General features: G+C 38.6%; 1 protein-coding gene across 1 annotated transcript in view; it reads right to left on the bottom strand.

Moving 5' to 3' along the window:
* The window catches only part of USH2A (usherin), a 773,776-nt gene that overhangs the window by 173,792 nt on the left and 584,048 nt on the right, over positions 1–15,936 (bottom strand). Inside the window, exons 52-54 of the mRNA XM_060289919.1 lie at positions 13,619–13,816; positions 12,742–12,896; positions 9,739–9,937 (exon numbers count right to left, since the gene is read on the bottom strand). Coding sequence (XP_060145902.1) covers positions 9,739–9,937; positions 12,742–12,896; positions 13,619–13,816 — 552 coding nt within the window. The remainder of the gene's footprint in view (positions 1–9,738; positions 9,938–12,741; positions 12,897–13,618; positions 13,817–15,936) is intronic.

Consider the following 15,936-nt stretch of genomic DNA (forward strand, 5'->3'; position numbering starts at 1 on the left):
CACTTTATGCAGATCTGCTCAAATGCTACATTTTAAAAGATTTTGACCGCTCTATCTACACACCATAACCAGCACTTTTTATCCTCTCAAATTACTTTCTTTCATAGCCTTCAACATTATCTGATGTTTGATTATATGTCTGTTTATCTATTGTTTGTCTCCACCTCCATGATGTAAGCTCAAAAAGAGCAAGGACTTTGTTTTGGCAACAACCGTATCCTTTGAATGGTGACAGGCACAAAGGAGGTGCTTGTTAAGTCAATGAAAAAATTAATTAACTGGTTCATTTAGAATTGAAGCAGTAGTCTGGGTTCTCTGCTAAAGCCATAATGTTCTGTAGCTGGAGCACCTCCAGGATTCAGCTTCAAAGCCCTCTGTGTTTCCTTATCAATTTAATGACAAGATGTAGATACTTATTTGATTATAATCTTCCATTAGGTTGCTATGGAGGATTTACATAATTGTGATATTTACCTGATTTAGGGATGAGGAATATGATGAAAGATCTAAGCCATATCCAAGCCTTGTGTGTTTGATAAAAGCTTATGGGAAAAGGCTAAAGATGATAGAATACAGAGCTCAAGAGAAAATGGAAGGAAATATTCAAGAATGAAGGTCAGAGACTGCAGTGGCTGGTGTAGTCTGACGATGTCCCTTTCTTTACTTCCATTAGTGAAAAAGGGGTCTTGACCCTTGTCACACCGTTTTATCTGAATAACTTACTTTCACACTTAGAATGTAAGCCCTTTGAGAGTAAGGATGGTATCTCTGAGTGTTTCTTATTTAAATCATTTTTTCCCAATAGTGCCTATTTGATGTATTCAATGTCTGTTAAATATTGTTTAAGGAAGACCGAGGCATAAAAGTACCCAATAAGGATGGCAGGGCTATGATGCGATGATGTCCATGTATCCATCACAAGTGTGATTTGACCAAACAGGGCCTTCCTCATAATTCCATAGGGACTCCTGCCCACAGTATCTATTTCACTGAGTAGGAGATTCTTCTCTAGTTGCAGAATATTACTAAAATAATATAAAAAGTTAATATAATTTATGAACAATAAATATTTTCCAGATCTTTTTCCTGAACGTCAGACTTAAGTATGGCTAGTAAAAGTGAAGCGATACTTGATTTTTTCTCCAGCATATTCTAACCAAAAAAAAAAAAAAAAAAGCCTTCATTCTGCTTCTCATTTTGTGTTCTTGTTGGTCTGGTTTCAGACTTTTGAAGGACATTTTAGGATGGGTTTTAGGAAAGGAAAAGAAAATGTCATTGCAGAGGTGTACTAAGATTGATTAGAAGATTGAGGGTATTTGCAGCGAGGACAGTAGCTAAAAAGAAAATTTACTGTACATAAAAGTAGAGGGACTTCCTTGGTGGTCCGGGGGGAAAGACTCTGTGCTCCCAATGTAGGGGGCCCGGGTTTGATTACTGGTCGAGGAACTAGATCCCATATGCATGCTGCAACTAAGAAACTCACGTGCTACAACTAAAGATCCCACATGCCACAACTAAAGATCCCACATGCCACAACTAAAGATCCTGCATGCCGCAACGAAGATCCCATGTGCCGCAACTAAGACCTGGCACAGCCAAAATAAATACATAAATAAATAATAAATAAATAAATGAATACTTTTTTAAAAAAAGTAGTGATTGTCTTTTTTTAAACAGAATTTTTCAGAGGGGGTTGAGTGCCATCCATTTTATAAATAGCCCAGAACACTAGAAGACAGATGTTTGGAAATGGTACCACAGTGGAGAAACTAGCCCTTGAGGGATTTTTGGTAGACCAAGGAAGGTGTACCAAGGAGTTTGTTACAGGTGTTTAGATTGGTGGGGTGGGGTGGTCTAGCAGAGGATGGGGCCATAGTTAGTGGAGGAATATGTATCTCTTGGAGCTATTGGAGTACTAGAATTAAGGGTGGTGGGTAGGATGTAGAACTGAGTGTTGAGTAGAAAGCCTTGGTCAAGAAGTCAGAAGATTATCATACTAAGTGAAGTGAGTCAGACAGAGAAAGACAAGTATCATATGATTTCACTTATATGGGGAATCTAAAAAAAGGGTACAACTGAACTTATTTACAAGACAGAAACAGACTCACAGACATAGACAACAAATTTATGGTTACCAAAGGGGAAAAGGGTGGGAGCGGGATAAATTAGGAGTTTGAGATGAATAGATATACACTACTATATATAAAATAGATAAACAACAAGGTCCTACTGTATAGCACAGGGAACTGTATTCAATATGATCACAGAGATAAGAAAGGGTGAGGTCAGGATACAAATCTGGGCAGTTGGGCTGAGAAATGTGACCCAGAACAGTTGGGTCAGTCTTCCGAGGCTTATAAGGAAAATGACATAGGTAGCTCAAAGCCCAGTGACACTTCCAGTAATGCAAAAAATCCATGTGGGACTAGGTATTTAAATATTTTCATTTGGAATATGACCACAATTCATGTACTGAGGCAGTACAGCATAGCTGTTAGGAGAACAGAGTCTGAGGTTAGACTCTTTGGGTCTAATCCTTACCTATCTATTACCTACTACCATGGGCCAGTTCTCTGACCTCTAGGTGCCTCAGTTTCCATATCTGTAAACTGCAGGCATGGGAGTACAGACTGCTAAATTGGACTACAGCCTAACTTGAGGGAAGGCAATAGATGAATCCATTATTTTCTATATTCTCTTTCTTGGGTGTTGTGTTTTTCCTATTGTTAGAGGATTGGATTACTAGTAGGCTTGGTTCAAACAGTCGGTAAGGAAAGCATGGACTGCCAGGAAGCATGGATGATTTACATGAACTGGATGACCTTTCATATATATGACTCTGTAAAACTCAATAAAATCAACACATTTCAACTGGAATTTGCTGTCATTTTAAGGAAGCCCCTATTGGTAGTCCTTAAAATGAGATACATATGACATATTAGCAACAGGCAATGGAAAGGGCACAACAATTGAAAACTACTCATGAATTGATCAGGATGAGAAGAGGGAAATAAAGAGATGTCTCCAAGGAACTGTTCCGACTGTAACTTAATCCTAAAGTCAAAGAGTAGAAGGAGAAAAGAAAACATCATTCAACTGCTCAGCATTGAACTAAAAGAGTAAGAATAGCGGGGGTAGAACTGAGAAAGACAAATGCATGGAGAAAAGTCAAGTATTTGACATTTCAGTGGAGTGGAGATTACTGTGGCTGCCAATTACTTGAACTCCCCTAAAGGAAATCGTGTTCTCTTATAAAGGAAAGAGGCATACTATAACCAAACTCGTTACAATTACACTTTCAAGTAACATTCCTTTCAAGACTAAATATGTGTTAAAAAGGGACCTCAAAAAGTCTGCCTATGGATCATAAAAAGATGATCTGGAAAACAAAATCCATACCTATGTAAATTACATTGGATGTACTCTATAAAGAACAGCTTGTTTCTAATTTTTAATCTGCAGCTAGTCAGGAAAAGGCTTTCTTGTCCATTCCAATTTCAGATAGCTAGCGCTACCTGAAAGCATTCATCCAGTTATTCTAAGTATCATCTGTTATTTTCTGAAGGATTATCAAATAATCCCAATGAATATGTAATTTCACAAGTTCCTCAATCAACCTGGTTAATAATTAGGTCAAGTGCTGAGAGACTTGAGTTACTTCAAAAAGGTTTTGTTAGGTGGTTACCAAGTATTATCCACCCGGTGGGCAGGTTACCTGTCCTGGCATCAGTTCACCCAAACTGGATGTTTGCCCCGGCCCACCTGAACCACACATCTAGTCTTGCTGCTGAAAAGAGCTCCCTTTTGCTCCCACGTGCCTGGGATCTCACTGAGTGATTCCCCCCAGGATCTCATTCCCCCAGAGTGATCTCTGCTCATGGAGATTCCCAGGAATTTCCAGCATCTACCAGCAACCTTGTCTGTGATGATAGAGCTACACCAGGGTTCGATTTTAGATTAATCTCATTCTATGTGAAAATCTGGAATGTTCAAAACTGGTACACCAAGACATCATGGAATCACTTTAGAGACCTCTAAGGTGATTTAAATTATGATTTGTGTTACAAAATTTGATTGTAAAATACTTCAGGAGCTCACATGCTAGAGTCCCCTTTTCTTGATAGTATCATCCAGCACGACCTCAGCAGTTCCCCATCCTGATTAGTCAAGCCAATTTCTTGACTCTTTGAGAGGAGCCATCAGCACTGTCCATTTTTGTATCAAGGCTTTGACACAGGAGTTCAGTTGATGTCTCATATGATTGGACGTCAAAACATCCAAACCAAGAGGCTCTTGCATCTGCAAATGCCAGTGAAACAACTTCACGGCTTTCAGTTCTGACTACTTGTTACAAGCTTATTTGCATTCTTAATTCTGTATTTGGTGTGAAATTCTAGACCAAAGATTTGGTTCCTCTTCCCAATATAATAGTGATCAGATTCATCCCAAGAAGTACTTCCTGAACGAGTTACTTCTTTGGCAGATTCTCTTTCCAAATATATTAACATTAAGACTATTATTAAGATAATCCAAGGAAAGACCCTTGTGCTTTTGATTTTTGTAACACTATTTTGATACATATTTTTCTTCCCTGGAGTCTGGTGTCGTACTAGACTGAAGCCTCTTTTACCCTACATTTTCAAGCAGAGTTGTCTGCTCTAGAAACCGAATGTGGCATCAGGTGGCAGTAAAGTCTGATGCTCAAATGATCCACAACAAGGACATACATCTCAGAGGAAGGGAGTTGGCTAGAACTGTCATGACTAAACAGAAGTAGTGATTGCCCAGGCAAAGTACCTTGAAATATCTGGGATTCCGGGGGAATTTTTTTTTCCTTTAAATATTGGTGTCTGGGCAGCTGTTGCTTGTTATTCTTTGGCTATAATATTATATATGTAAGAAAGGTAAAAGAAAGGGAGAAATAGTGGTTGATGTTGTGCTATTATTTTTGCAAGTATTTAGGCTCAAGGTTTTCCTCGGAATTTGAAAAATGAAAATAAAATGAATTCTCCCATCTACTTTCACAGGTCTGATGCTTGGCGGTCAGTGGTCAGGTGGTAGTAGGGGAAATGCAGCCTAGAGCATCACACATGACAACAGAAGCTCCCAAAGCTGTTCTGAGGACACGAGGGCCATCCCAGTTTTCATCCCATCTGTTTCAGTTAAAGATACACACTACTATATATAAAATAAATAATCAACAAGGACCTACTGTAGAGCACAGGGAACTCTACTCAGTATTCTGTAATAACGTGTAAGGGAAAAGAATCTGAAAAAAGAATGCATATATGTATATGTATAACTGAATCACTTTGCTGTACACCTGAAACTAACACAGCATTGTAAATCAACTATACTTTAATATAAAATAAAAATTAAATTAAAAAAAGAATCATACTGCCAATAAATCCAGATTGCCAGAGACCAGGGCTGGCTTCATGGTCACACAAGTTATGCTCTAAGCTGAGTCACCCCAGCTCCCATGCTTAGAAGAGTCCTGTGCTTGAATCTATTCTTATCGTCTTGAAATTCTTAATAATTTTTGAACAAGGGGCCCCATGCTTTCATTTTGCACTGGTTCCCTCAAATTGTCACCCATCCTGGCTGAGATTTAGCTGTGTTTGACAATGTGATTTTTATATCCAACCAACATGGAATCTAGTCACTCAGATACTAGTTTACTAGTCAACATTTATTCATTCAACAAAGATTTTCAAAAACTTAATATATGTTAGGTTCTGTGATAGATCACAGTACAGGTGACACAATGGCAAACGGGAAGCTGTTGCCTCTGTCCTTAAAGAGCTTTAACTCCTGGTTGAGGAACAGAGACAAAGAGAAAGGATATTCAATAAAGTATCATAAATACCATGAGAGCCAAGTGTAGCACACGATGGGAGCATATGGTAGAGTTATTTAAATGTAAAATCCTCATGTAAAAATGTCCACATTTTGGGATATTGATGGTCAAACTATGTCCTCATTTTTTTCAAAAGTGGTATGTAGTATATCTGTTTTAGTGCAATAATAGTACATTTTCTGCTACAACTAGCCTTGTTAGGATTTATGCTATTTTATCACAGGAGGTGTTCATGAGCTTCTAACAGGATGGGAAAGGAAGACAAAGTATTCTCTCCTTGTTGACTTAATGCTGGTGACTCTTCCCCTTTAAGTGCAATGAAACGATAAGCAACTTTTAATGAATTATTTGGAAAACATTTCCCCCAGAGTTAAGAGACACATAAGCTCTTATCATGTCTGCTGCTAAAGACGACATGATTAATTCATTTTGTTCTCGGTGGCCCCAATTATTTCATTAATCCTTTCCTCCTCTCCTCTATCCCGATGGCTACATTAGGAGGCCCACGTTTCATACGGGGCAACCCAAGTAAAACAATGCCGTCACTGACATCCTGATTGCTCTGTGCAGGACCGTGGGCATGTTTAGTAATAAATGATATGAAAAGGTCTTTTATTGACAAGCTGCCACGCGCTGTTTGCATTAGCGAATATGAGAAGATGATGGCTGCTACCCCTTGGTCCCCATGGCATTGGGCTCCGTGAGATAGCAGAGAACGCTTCAGTTTACTTAGAGCATTGATAACACCTCTAAATAATTAACTGAGGACTTCCTGTCTTCAATTACTTAATGCTTTTTTTTTTTAACATCTTGAGAGGATTATAAGCAATTTATGGATTTCACATGATGAGTGCATTTGCCACTATTCCCACAAAGCATTTACGGGATCATGTTTCTAAAGCTTTGAGGTAATTAAAAATAAGTATGGAGACAATGCGGCTGATGCTAGGTGCCCACTCTCCCTTCTGTCATTTGTAAGGACCTAGATTCTCAGGCTCCTGGATGACTAGAGCTACGGCTTCATCAGTATTCGACTGTAACTTAGGGAATGCCAAGGTTTGGGAAATGATGAGAAAAGCAAAACCTTTATCTCCAGAGGGTTCAGGCAGCTCTTGGATCAAATGTTTGAGACGGAATGTGAAATAAATTTGATTATTTTAGTTAATTCCATGAACTCAATAAAATAGTCATTCTCATCATAAAATACTTCCCTACTGAATTTGATCAGTCAGCTAACCATGGAACTGAACTTTCCCTGGCAGATAAAATGTGTGAACACTACACAGAGCTTGGGTTTTAGATCCTCTAATGCCAGGCACCATTCCTGTCCCATAGGAACTGCATATTAGGATACTATACTTGGTAAGGTTTTGTTGAATGAAGGTTTATTTCCTCATTTAACAAAGAAATCGCTCTTTAGGGCTACAGTGCTCAAGTGAAGTACTCTCTAAATCTGTTTAAAATGAATTCTAACAGATTATTTTTTCACTTTATAATCTTACAAAAAATAAAATTAGGTAGAAAACCTTTAAAATGTTTATCCTAATAAAAGAGGAATTCTGCCATTACGTTATGCATATAAAATCCTCTGACATGAAAATATCCATTAAAAATGATAATGAAAGGAAGAGCTGGTAGAGTGAAGGTATTTAAAGAAAAAGCTTTGCAATACTTTTATAATTAAGGAGGCTATCAATCCTGTTGGTTTGAACCTCACAATTGAATTTGGTACGTCGGCACGTAAATTCTGGTTTTCTAAAAAATGCAAACCAGTACAGCTGGCGACAGTTCAAAGCCCTTGCTGGTTGAGTAGACGGATTCTGTAAGAAAAGAATTCTTTATCCTTGTATCCCAGTTTATTGTGAAACCTTTACTGCTACAAAGTCTTAATGGGCCTTAACTTGGCTTTCAAAACTCTGTAATTAACATTCCATGGCCATCCTCAGTCATTCTTTTGATTTCTCCCACTCCATTCTGTACGAAGTTCTGTTGGTGTATCATTACACAAGCTATTCCTTAACTTGTCAGTAGTACTGGGAGCTTCTTAAGAGCAACAATCTTATTTTGGAGCACTTAATATACTATCTAGAACACAGCAAGCAGGCTACATATTTTTTTTTTTTTGTAATTAAATGGTATTCTGATTTCCTTATAGATGGAGGCAGTGAATGCCTTGGGGACCCCGAGTAGGCCAGTTATCACCTTCATCTTTCAAATGTGGATATTAAAAACATCCCTCATTTTATAGGGAAGTGATGAGAATCACAGGAGTCAAAATGCAAATGGTTTGTTAAAATTATAAAGCACCGTATACATGCTAAGTTTTTTTTATGGAAAATAACATCATTTCAATGGCTTGTGATGATTTTCATTTTTAGTGAACTAGGATCTAAGGAACAAATCTGATCATCTAAATGGATGAGGGCTTTCTCCATCCCCATTATCCTGGGCTTAGCTCGGGATCTTCAGATCACGATCACCATGTGCTGGTCCGCAAATATTTATTAAGCACCTTCTGTAGGCTCATGACACTTTTGGAAAACAGTGGACATCTGTCCATGAGTACTTGCTTGTGTGTCAGGGAACTGTGGAATTTATTTTTCCACCTGTGTAGCAAGGCCGGTGCCTCCTCTAAGGAAAAATCAGGCATGCTTTTCCAGGCCTTTCTGCACTTCTATGTGAGTTTCGTTATCTCTGGTATCACTGCTCCCTGCAAAGTACAGGGTCTAATGGAAGGAAGGCATTCACTCAGGAGGCCTTGGAGAGAGGCTCCTGGCAATAGGGAAAAAGTAAAAGTTTGTAAACTCTTCTCTGTGTTCTCAGAATCTAAACGTACACCACTGTTTGGAATGATTCAGTAGATCTAAATAATGAGCTAAGTTACTAAATCTCTTGAAATATTCTTTTCTGTAAAATGGGGGTAATAATTCTCTCTGCCCCATAGGTTTGTGATGTGGATCAAATTAGATCGTAAATGTCAAGGGCTTAGGACAGTATTTGATACATATTAAATTCACTTATTCCTCATTTATTTAGCACTCACTGAAATGTCATGGATTGTTCTAGGTGCTAAAGATACAGCATTGAACGAGGTAGAGACGGTCTCTGCGATTCTGGAGCTTACGTTCCAGTGGAGGGGGACATAAAGAGACAAATAGAAAGCAAACACTATCAGGCAGTGAAAGGTGATGTGATGGCGTATCAGGAAAGCTGATCTAGACTTGGTGAGTCAGAAGATGTTTCCCTTCAGAAATGACATTCAGACTAAAACATGTTAATTATTATTATAATCATCGCTAGTAATTATCTGACACTATACTATTATACTGTACTATTATTATAGTATTAAAGCTAATTATAATACCTAATGTTATAATAAGCAACAAAACTAATACAATTACTATTAATTAATGTTACTAATAATAACAACAAATTGTCATAACCAGTCAACTATCAACTATTCTGTGTATTAATTACCCACGCAGCAGACAACTGTTAGCCTCTGGCTGATTTTTCTACTGCCTTCCAGTACATTCTTGGCTATCCTAGCACCATTATCTATGAGTATATCCTTGGGGAATGAAAATGCATCTTACTGTTTGTCTGAAAAAGAACTTAATACTGATGCAAAAACCCTACACATAATGCATATCAAAGCCAACTATAAATTATTTCTGAAGTTATCTGCTGTTGTGGCTTATTGCTGCCAGTGTGGGCTCTTCTATTAGCATGGATAAGTGGGACCTGACCATATGTCAAGAGAACACGTCCTTTTGAAGTGACCTCATATATCAAACGCACACCCCTGGGAGGCTTTGCCCCCCTAACCACAATGACAGACTCTTCCGGTACATTTTCCTCTTTTTTTTTTTTTTCACCTGTGACCGTATGCTGCCTCCTGTCAGCGGTGTCAGTGTAGATGAGACCTTTCCCAACCTGCCAGAGCTGGTACTCTTTAATGACACCGTTTGGCTTAGGAGGGACATCCCAGCTCACATGCAGAGTCTCCGCACTGGGGGCCACGATTCTTGGCGGAGGGATGCTCTGCGGAACTCCTTGGGTTGTAGCTGCAACGACCTGAAAACACAGGAATTAAACAGCAATTTCTTGGAATAGTACACTAGGTATTCTGATCAATGAGAATGTCACTTGTGTTTTAAAATGTTGTTGTCTGGCCTGGCATATCATTAGCAGGGCTTGGTGAAGCACTCCCTCTTTTTTAAAATTCTTTCTCTCGCATCCTATTCAAACAATGAAATCTGACCTTGAATATATCCTATAAGTCTTCGACTACCATTTATCACCACGGGTTCAACAACAATTTTGATGGCAGACTGCAGCTCTCAGTTTAAACAAGTAAAAGCTGGCTGGCAGACTGTCTTACTAGAGAACTAGTACTTGATAACTTCCATATGGCCCATCGGTGTCTTTGCATTTTAACAGCCTGATTTTGTACATTTTAAGCACCAGTAAATTTGGAGCAAAACCCACATCTGAACTTGCTTGCATATAATACACTTTGAACAGTATAAATGGGCAGCCTTTTCTGTACTCTTCCTATGATACCCAGGATGACTTTACAGTGTCTGCACCAATGTTCTAGAAAGAGAACCAAGTGAGAAGAAAAAAAGAATCAACCAGTGATTTACTCAATATTGTCAAAATATATTTTTGGGAGAAAATTGGCTGCCTTTGTTTTCTCACAGAATGAAGTCTGATTTCACTTTTTCACCAACTGTTTTGGCATCTGGTAGGCAGGAATTCTGCTATGCAGAAAGCACGGAATGGCTCTGGGACCATTCGGACCCTAACTTTTTTTTTTTTTTTTTTTTTGTGATACGCGGGCCTCTCACTGTTGTGGCCTCTCCCGTTGCGGAGCACAGGCTCTGGACGTGCAGACTCAGCGGCCATGCCTCATGGGCCCAGCCGCTCCGCGGCATGTGGGATCTTCCCGGGCCGGGGCACGAACCCATGTCCCCTGCATTGGCAGGCGGACTCTCAACCATTGCGCCACCAGGGAAGCCCCGGACCCTAACTTTTGATTGGGCCAATCAGCTGCCTTCTGTTTAGTGGGTGGGGCACTCAGAGATGCTTCTGGGGTCTGTTGAATAAAAAGCAGCTCACATGAGCTGCGGCTGATGTGTGTGATTGAACGTTTTACTTGGATGCTTCTTGCACAGTGTGTGAAGATGCTGCACTTCTCAAGTTTAAACCATATGAAAACTGGGTCTCCTCTGACTAGCTTGGCATCTGTGAAATGGCTCTTTCCTTATTTTCCTCCTAACTTGTTTGATTGTTTCTTCCATTTTTCGCTTAGTAGCATCCCCAAGGGGGCTGGTCATCTGTGGTCTTTGGTTTTTGCCTCTCTCTCTATTCTCCTTACATGACCACACTCAAACTCCCTGCTTCAACTTCCCTCATAGATCTTTCCAGAAAATTTCAGTCACTTCTTATTCCAGCTTCTGACTAGACATTTTCACTTAAAGTGCCAAATAATATTTTCTTCCGCAATTCTGCTATCTGCTCCTCCTCTTGAATATATATATATATTTTTTTTCTTTTTTTTTTTTTTTTGCGGCATGTGGGATCTTCCTGGACCGGGGCACAAACCCGTGTCCCCTGCATCGGCAGGCGGACTCTCAACCACTGTACCACCAGGGAAGCCCCTTGAATATATTTTTAAAAGCTTTAAAAATGTTAATCCTATTCTTTACTTTTAACTTTTCCTCCTTTTTTTTTTAAATTGAAGTATAGTTGATCTACAATCTTGTGTTAGTTTCAGGCATACAGCAATATGATTCAGTTATACATACATATATATATATAATTTTCCAGATTCTTTTACCTTATAGATTATTATAAGATATTGAGCACAGTTCCCTGTGCTATACAGTAGGTCCTTGTTGTTTATCTATTTTACTATATAGTCATGTGTATATGTTAATCCCAAACTCTTATTTTATCCCTCCTCCCCACTTTCCCCTTTGGTAACCATAAATTTGTTTTCTATGTCGGTGAGCCCATTTCTGTTTTGTAAATAAGTTCCTTTGTATTCTTTTTTTTTTAGATTCCACATAAAGTGATATCATATGATATTTGTCTTTCTCTGTCTGGCTTACTTCACTTAGTATGATAATCTCTAGGTCCACCTGTGTTGCTGCAAATGGCATTATTTAATTCTTTTTTATGCCTGAGTAATATTCCATTTTATATATATATATATATATATATATATATATGTATTCCTCTGTTGTTTTTTGATTTGCTTGCAGAATGCCACCATGACTGACAAACTGGTCAAGCCAGATACCCTGAAAATACCCATAATACTTTCCTTTTATTCCCCTACATATAGCTGACTACTGGGTCCTGTAGTTTTTGTGCCCTGGTATCTGTTGTATCTTTCAGATACTCTTCATCTGACCCCTGTTGCATGAATTCAGATCTTCATTATTTCTTGTCAAGGCTGTTGCAGAAGCCTTGGAACTATTTTATTTTCTATGTCAGGCTCCTTTGTCCTTTTCTCTGTTCCTCAAGAGCAGGCAATTTTTGCTGAAATGATATTTAAATAGAATTTCTAAGCTTTTAAACTGAGAAATGGCTTGGGAACTATTATGGATTTATAGAAGACCATCTAAAAATAGTTGGTGGGGGAAAAGCGGATTAAGGGGATTATGCTGGTTCAAGTTTTTTCTTTTGATGAATGAAACATTGATATTTGAATAAATTTTTCTTGTGGTGATCTCTCCTTTCAGGAGGAAGTGTTGGTACTCAGTTGAGACACCATATGGATGCCCTACTTTTTTGGCATTACAACCTGGACCTTCATATAGTCTTAACATTGGATGATTCTGTCCAGAGTTTAGACAAACTCCTCCTACCTTGCTGCTGGTGGCACAGCCAGCAACCGTGCAAGCTTTCAGCTGGTATGAATATTCCATAAAAGGTTGAATTCCTTTCGTATCAGAGAAGCTCAACGATGTTCCTCGAAAACGTTCAATTCCATCTCGGAGAAGAATGTAGTAAATAATAGGACCTAAAAGAGGCAGAGGAAGGCCTGAATTTGAGTGTCAGACTCTTTTAAGTGTTTTCGAACAAATCAGATGGCTTAGAGTTCTGAAGAAATGGGATAATATAGCATTATTTAATTTTTTTTTTTTTTTTGCGGTACGCAGGCCTCTCACTGTTGTGGCCTCTCCCGTTGCGGAGCACAGGCTCCGGATGTGCAGGCTCAGCGGCCATGGCTCACGGGCCCAGCCGCTCCACGGCATGTGGGATCTTCCTGGACCGGGGCACGAACCCGTGTCCCCTGCATCGGCAGGCAGACGCTCAACCACTGCGCCACCAGAGAAGCCTGCATTATTTAATTTTAAACTGCTATTATTTTGCTATATTCAAGCAGTTCTTAATTACACTCACTCTTATGGAGGAGATGGATTCTTGACATAAATAATCAGTCAGTTGTTTCTTTCCCCTATCAAACATTTACTTTCAAAACTATTCTGCCTTCCCATAATATGCTTTGCTTATTTAAAAGCAGCTCAGACATATGTTGGGATTCAAGGAAAATAATTTTTGGCTAAAAATTTGTGAGGGTTATTTCACAAAATGAATGATTGGTTGACACATACCTGAAGTTTCCTAGCAAATACTTTTTAGTGGTTAGATGCATGCCAATTAAACGTAGACTACACTAATTTCAATTTCCTTATGGATTTATGGGATTATGTTATTTGAATTTTAAAAATAGCTTAATACCATTTGATTGTATAGGCTTCTTCCAGTTGAGGACTATTACATCATCAAGATGATCCATTTTGGTCCACCTGGGGGGGCTCACTCCCTCAGGCACATCTTCTTTTGTTGTGGCCCTAACAGCCTTGCTGAATCCTCGCCCATAGCTATTCCACGCAGAAATCCTATACTCGTATGTCATGTAGGGCTCCAGGTTCACATCTGGAAAGACAGAGAATCGGACAGCGGGGTTTTTAAAAATTTTTATTTTCTTACCATCATATCGAAAATAAATATCAAAACCTTAAACATTTAAAAATAAATGCTCAATGCACTAATCCTATTGTATGTAAATAAAGCTGTAAGATCTTTACTTTCTGAGTCATAAAAAATATTACAAGTGCTTATTAGCTTCGGAGATATGAAACTGCACAGAACAGAATTCACCTATTTGAATAGAGAAATATGGATACATTAAAGAAATGATTGAAAAGTAAAAGTGCTAGACTAATGTACATTAGATGTTAATGCTTCCCAAGTTCATGACCTCTTTACTTCTGTATGAGGCAGGTTTGGCAAGATTCTTTTATAGTTTTATTATTATAAATTTTACCAATTATTACATTGTCAATATTACTTAAATTATTACATGAATTATAATGTAGTTGTTATGAGATACAGGACTTGTAACTTAGCTTATCATAGTACAATTTTAATGAATAAAAATGAATTCACACTCTACTATATGTACCATGTATAGTGTACTATATACACTTCCTTCATCTTCTACCAAACCAGAACTGAAACCAAACCCCAAAACAACCAATCTAATTAAAACAACAAAACCAACCTGCTGAGATTTTTGGCCTGGCAAAACTTTTATTAGATAATCATCCACGTAATTCAACGGTGTCCCAAACATCTTAGTTCAGTTTTGAGCTTTAATAACTTCGGAAGTACAAATGCTACAAATTTACCAAAATATTCCTTGAAAGTTTAATAATTTAAATCTGCTTTCCACTTATTTAGTTCTGTGAATTTCGAAGATCTACATCTGTATTTTTGTGTGGCAGTTTCTGGATGATAATCAGACAGGGGGATCAGAAGAGGTCCTCCTTGACTTCCTGGCCACCTGCTCTATCTCCATTGGATGCAGCATTAATTCTCATTCCATCCACTTGGGTTATTTGACCACATTCTCCTTACATGCGTCTCCTTACAATAAAGCCTGCCCTGCCTCTTTTATAGAGTTAGTATGAAAATAAAATGCAATAAGTTATGCTGCAGAACTTCATAAAATGTAAATTGCTATACAAATGTATTTCTGTCTTCATTTTTTCCAGTAAGAGGGTATTTGCTGCTTTGTACCTGTGATGACCACCAGTGGGTCCTCAAATCCCCCTTCTTTCCTGGTCAGAGACCTCTTGGCCAGAGTCTACATTTCCCAGTTTTCTTTGCAGTCTGGTGTAGTCACACGACTGGTCTCAACAACGGAAGGAGTGTGGAAGTGACGTGGGTAATTTGTGCACGACTTTCTGAAGAGGAAATCATTTGCCTTCTGTTAGCACTCTTACCCCTTCTGATGGGCTGGAACTAAGGTGTTGGGACAACTCAGGCTGTACCACTTGGAAGCATGATGAGGAAACCAGATCCTGAATGACCTTGTGGGGCTGAGCTGCCCAGACCGTCCGTCCACTCACCCACAGATGGTAACTATATTTTTGAACCTCTTGCTATAGCAGATTAAACTATTCACTGCGAATAACTGTTATTGTGTAGCCTTCAAGCCCATGTTGCCATTTCTAACTTCAGCTGTGGCAACTGTCCACATTTTATTCCTGTTCTTTCCTCCACTGTATTTCATTCTTCTCCTTTTTGACTCTCTCAAGTCTTAGCCTTACTTCTCTATTTTCCTGTGAGGCCTGGTCTTTCAAAGTTGTTCCCAGCCCATAAAACCATTCTTTTTGCTTTAACATAAGGAATCACTTGTTGAAATTTTACCTTTCCTCAATCATCTCTCTCATTTCTCAGAGCTCTTTTTTTCTTTGCCAGAATTTCCAACTATTCTTCTTCTTTTATTTTTAACTTGTTATCTCAAAATCATTCTACATGTTACATGGGGCTAATATTCTGATAAATGAGGGTGTTGGGTTTTGGGGTGGTATGTTTGCTCAATATTTACTTGTTAATTGCTGAAAGGTCCCATATGTATTTGTCTCCAATCATTTTTTTAGCTAACAGAGCAATCCTTCCAAAAATGTGTATATAATTGTGTCGTTCCACTGCTTAAAAAGCTTCACTAACTATCCATTCATTGTGGTATAAAGGTAAACTCTTCAGTG

The sequence above is a fragment of the Globicephala melas genome, chromosome 1, assembly GCF_963455315.2.
Source record: "Globicephala melas chromosome 1, mGloMel1.2, whole genome shotgun sequence".
NCBI classification, from domain to species: Eukaryota; Metazoa; Chordata; class Mammalia; order Artiodactyla; family Delphinidae; genus Globicephala; species Globicephala melas.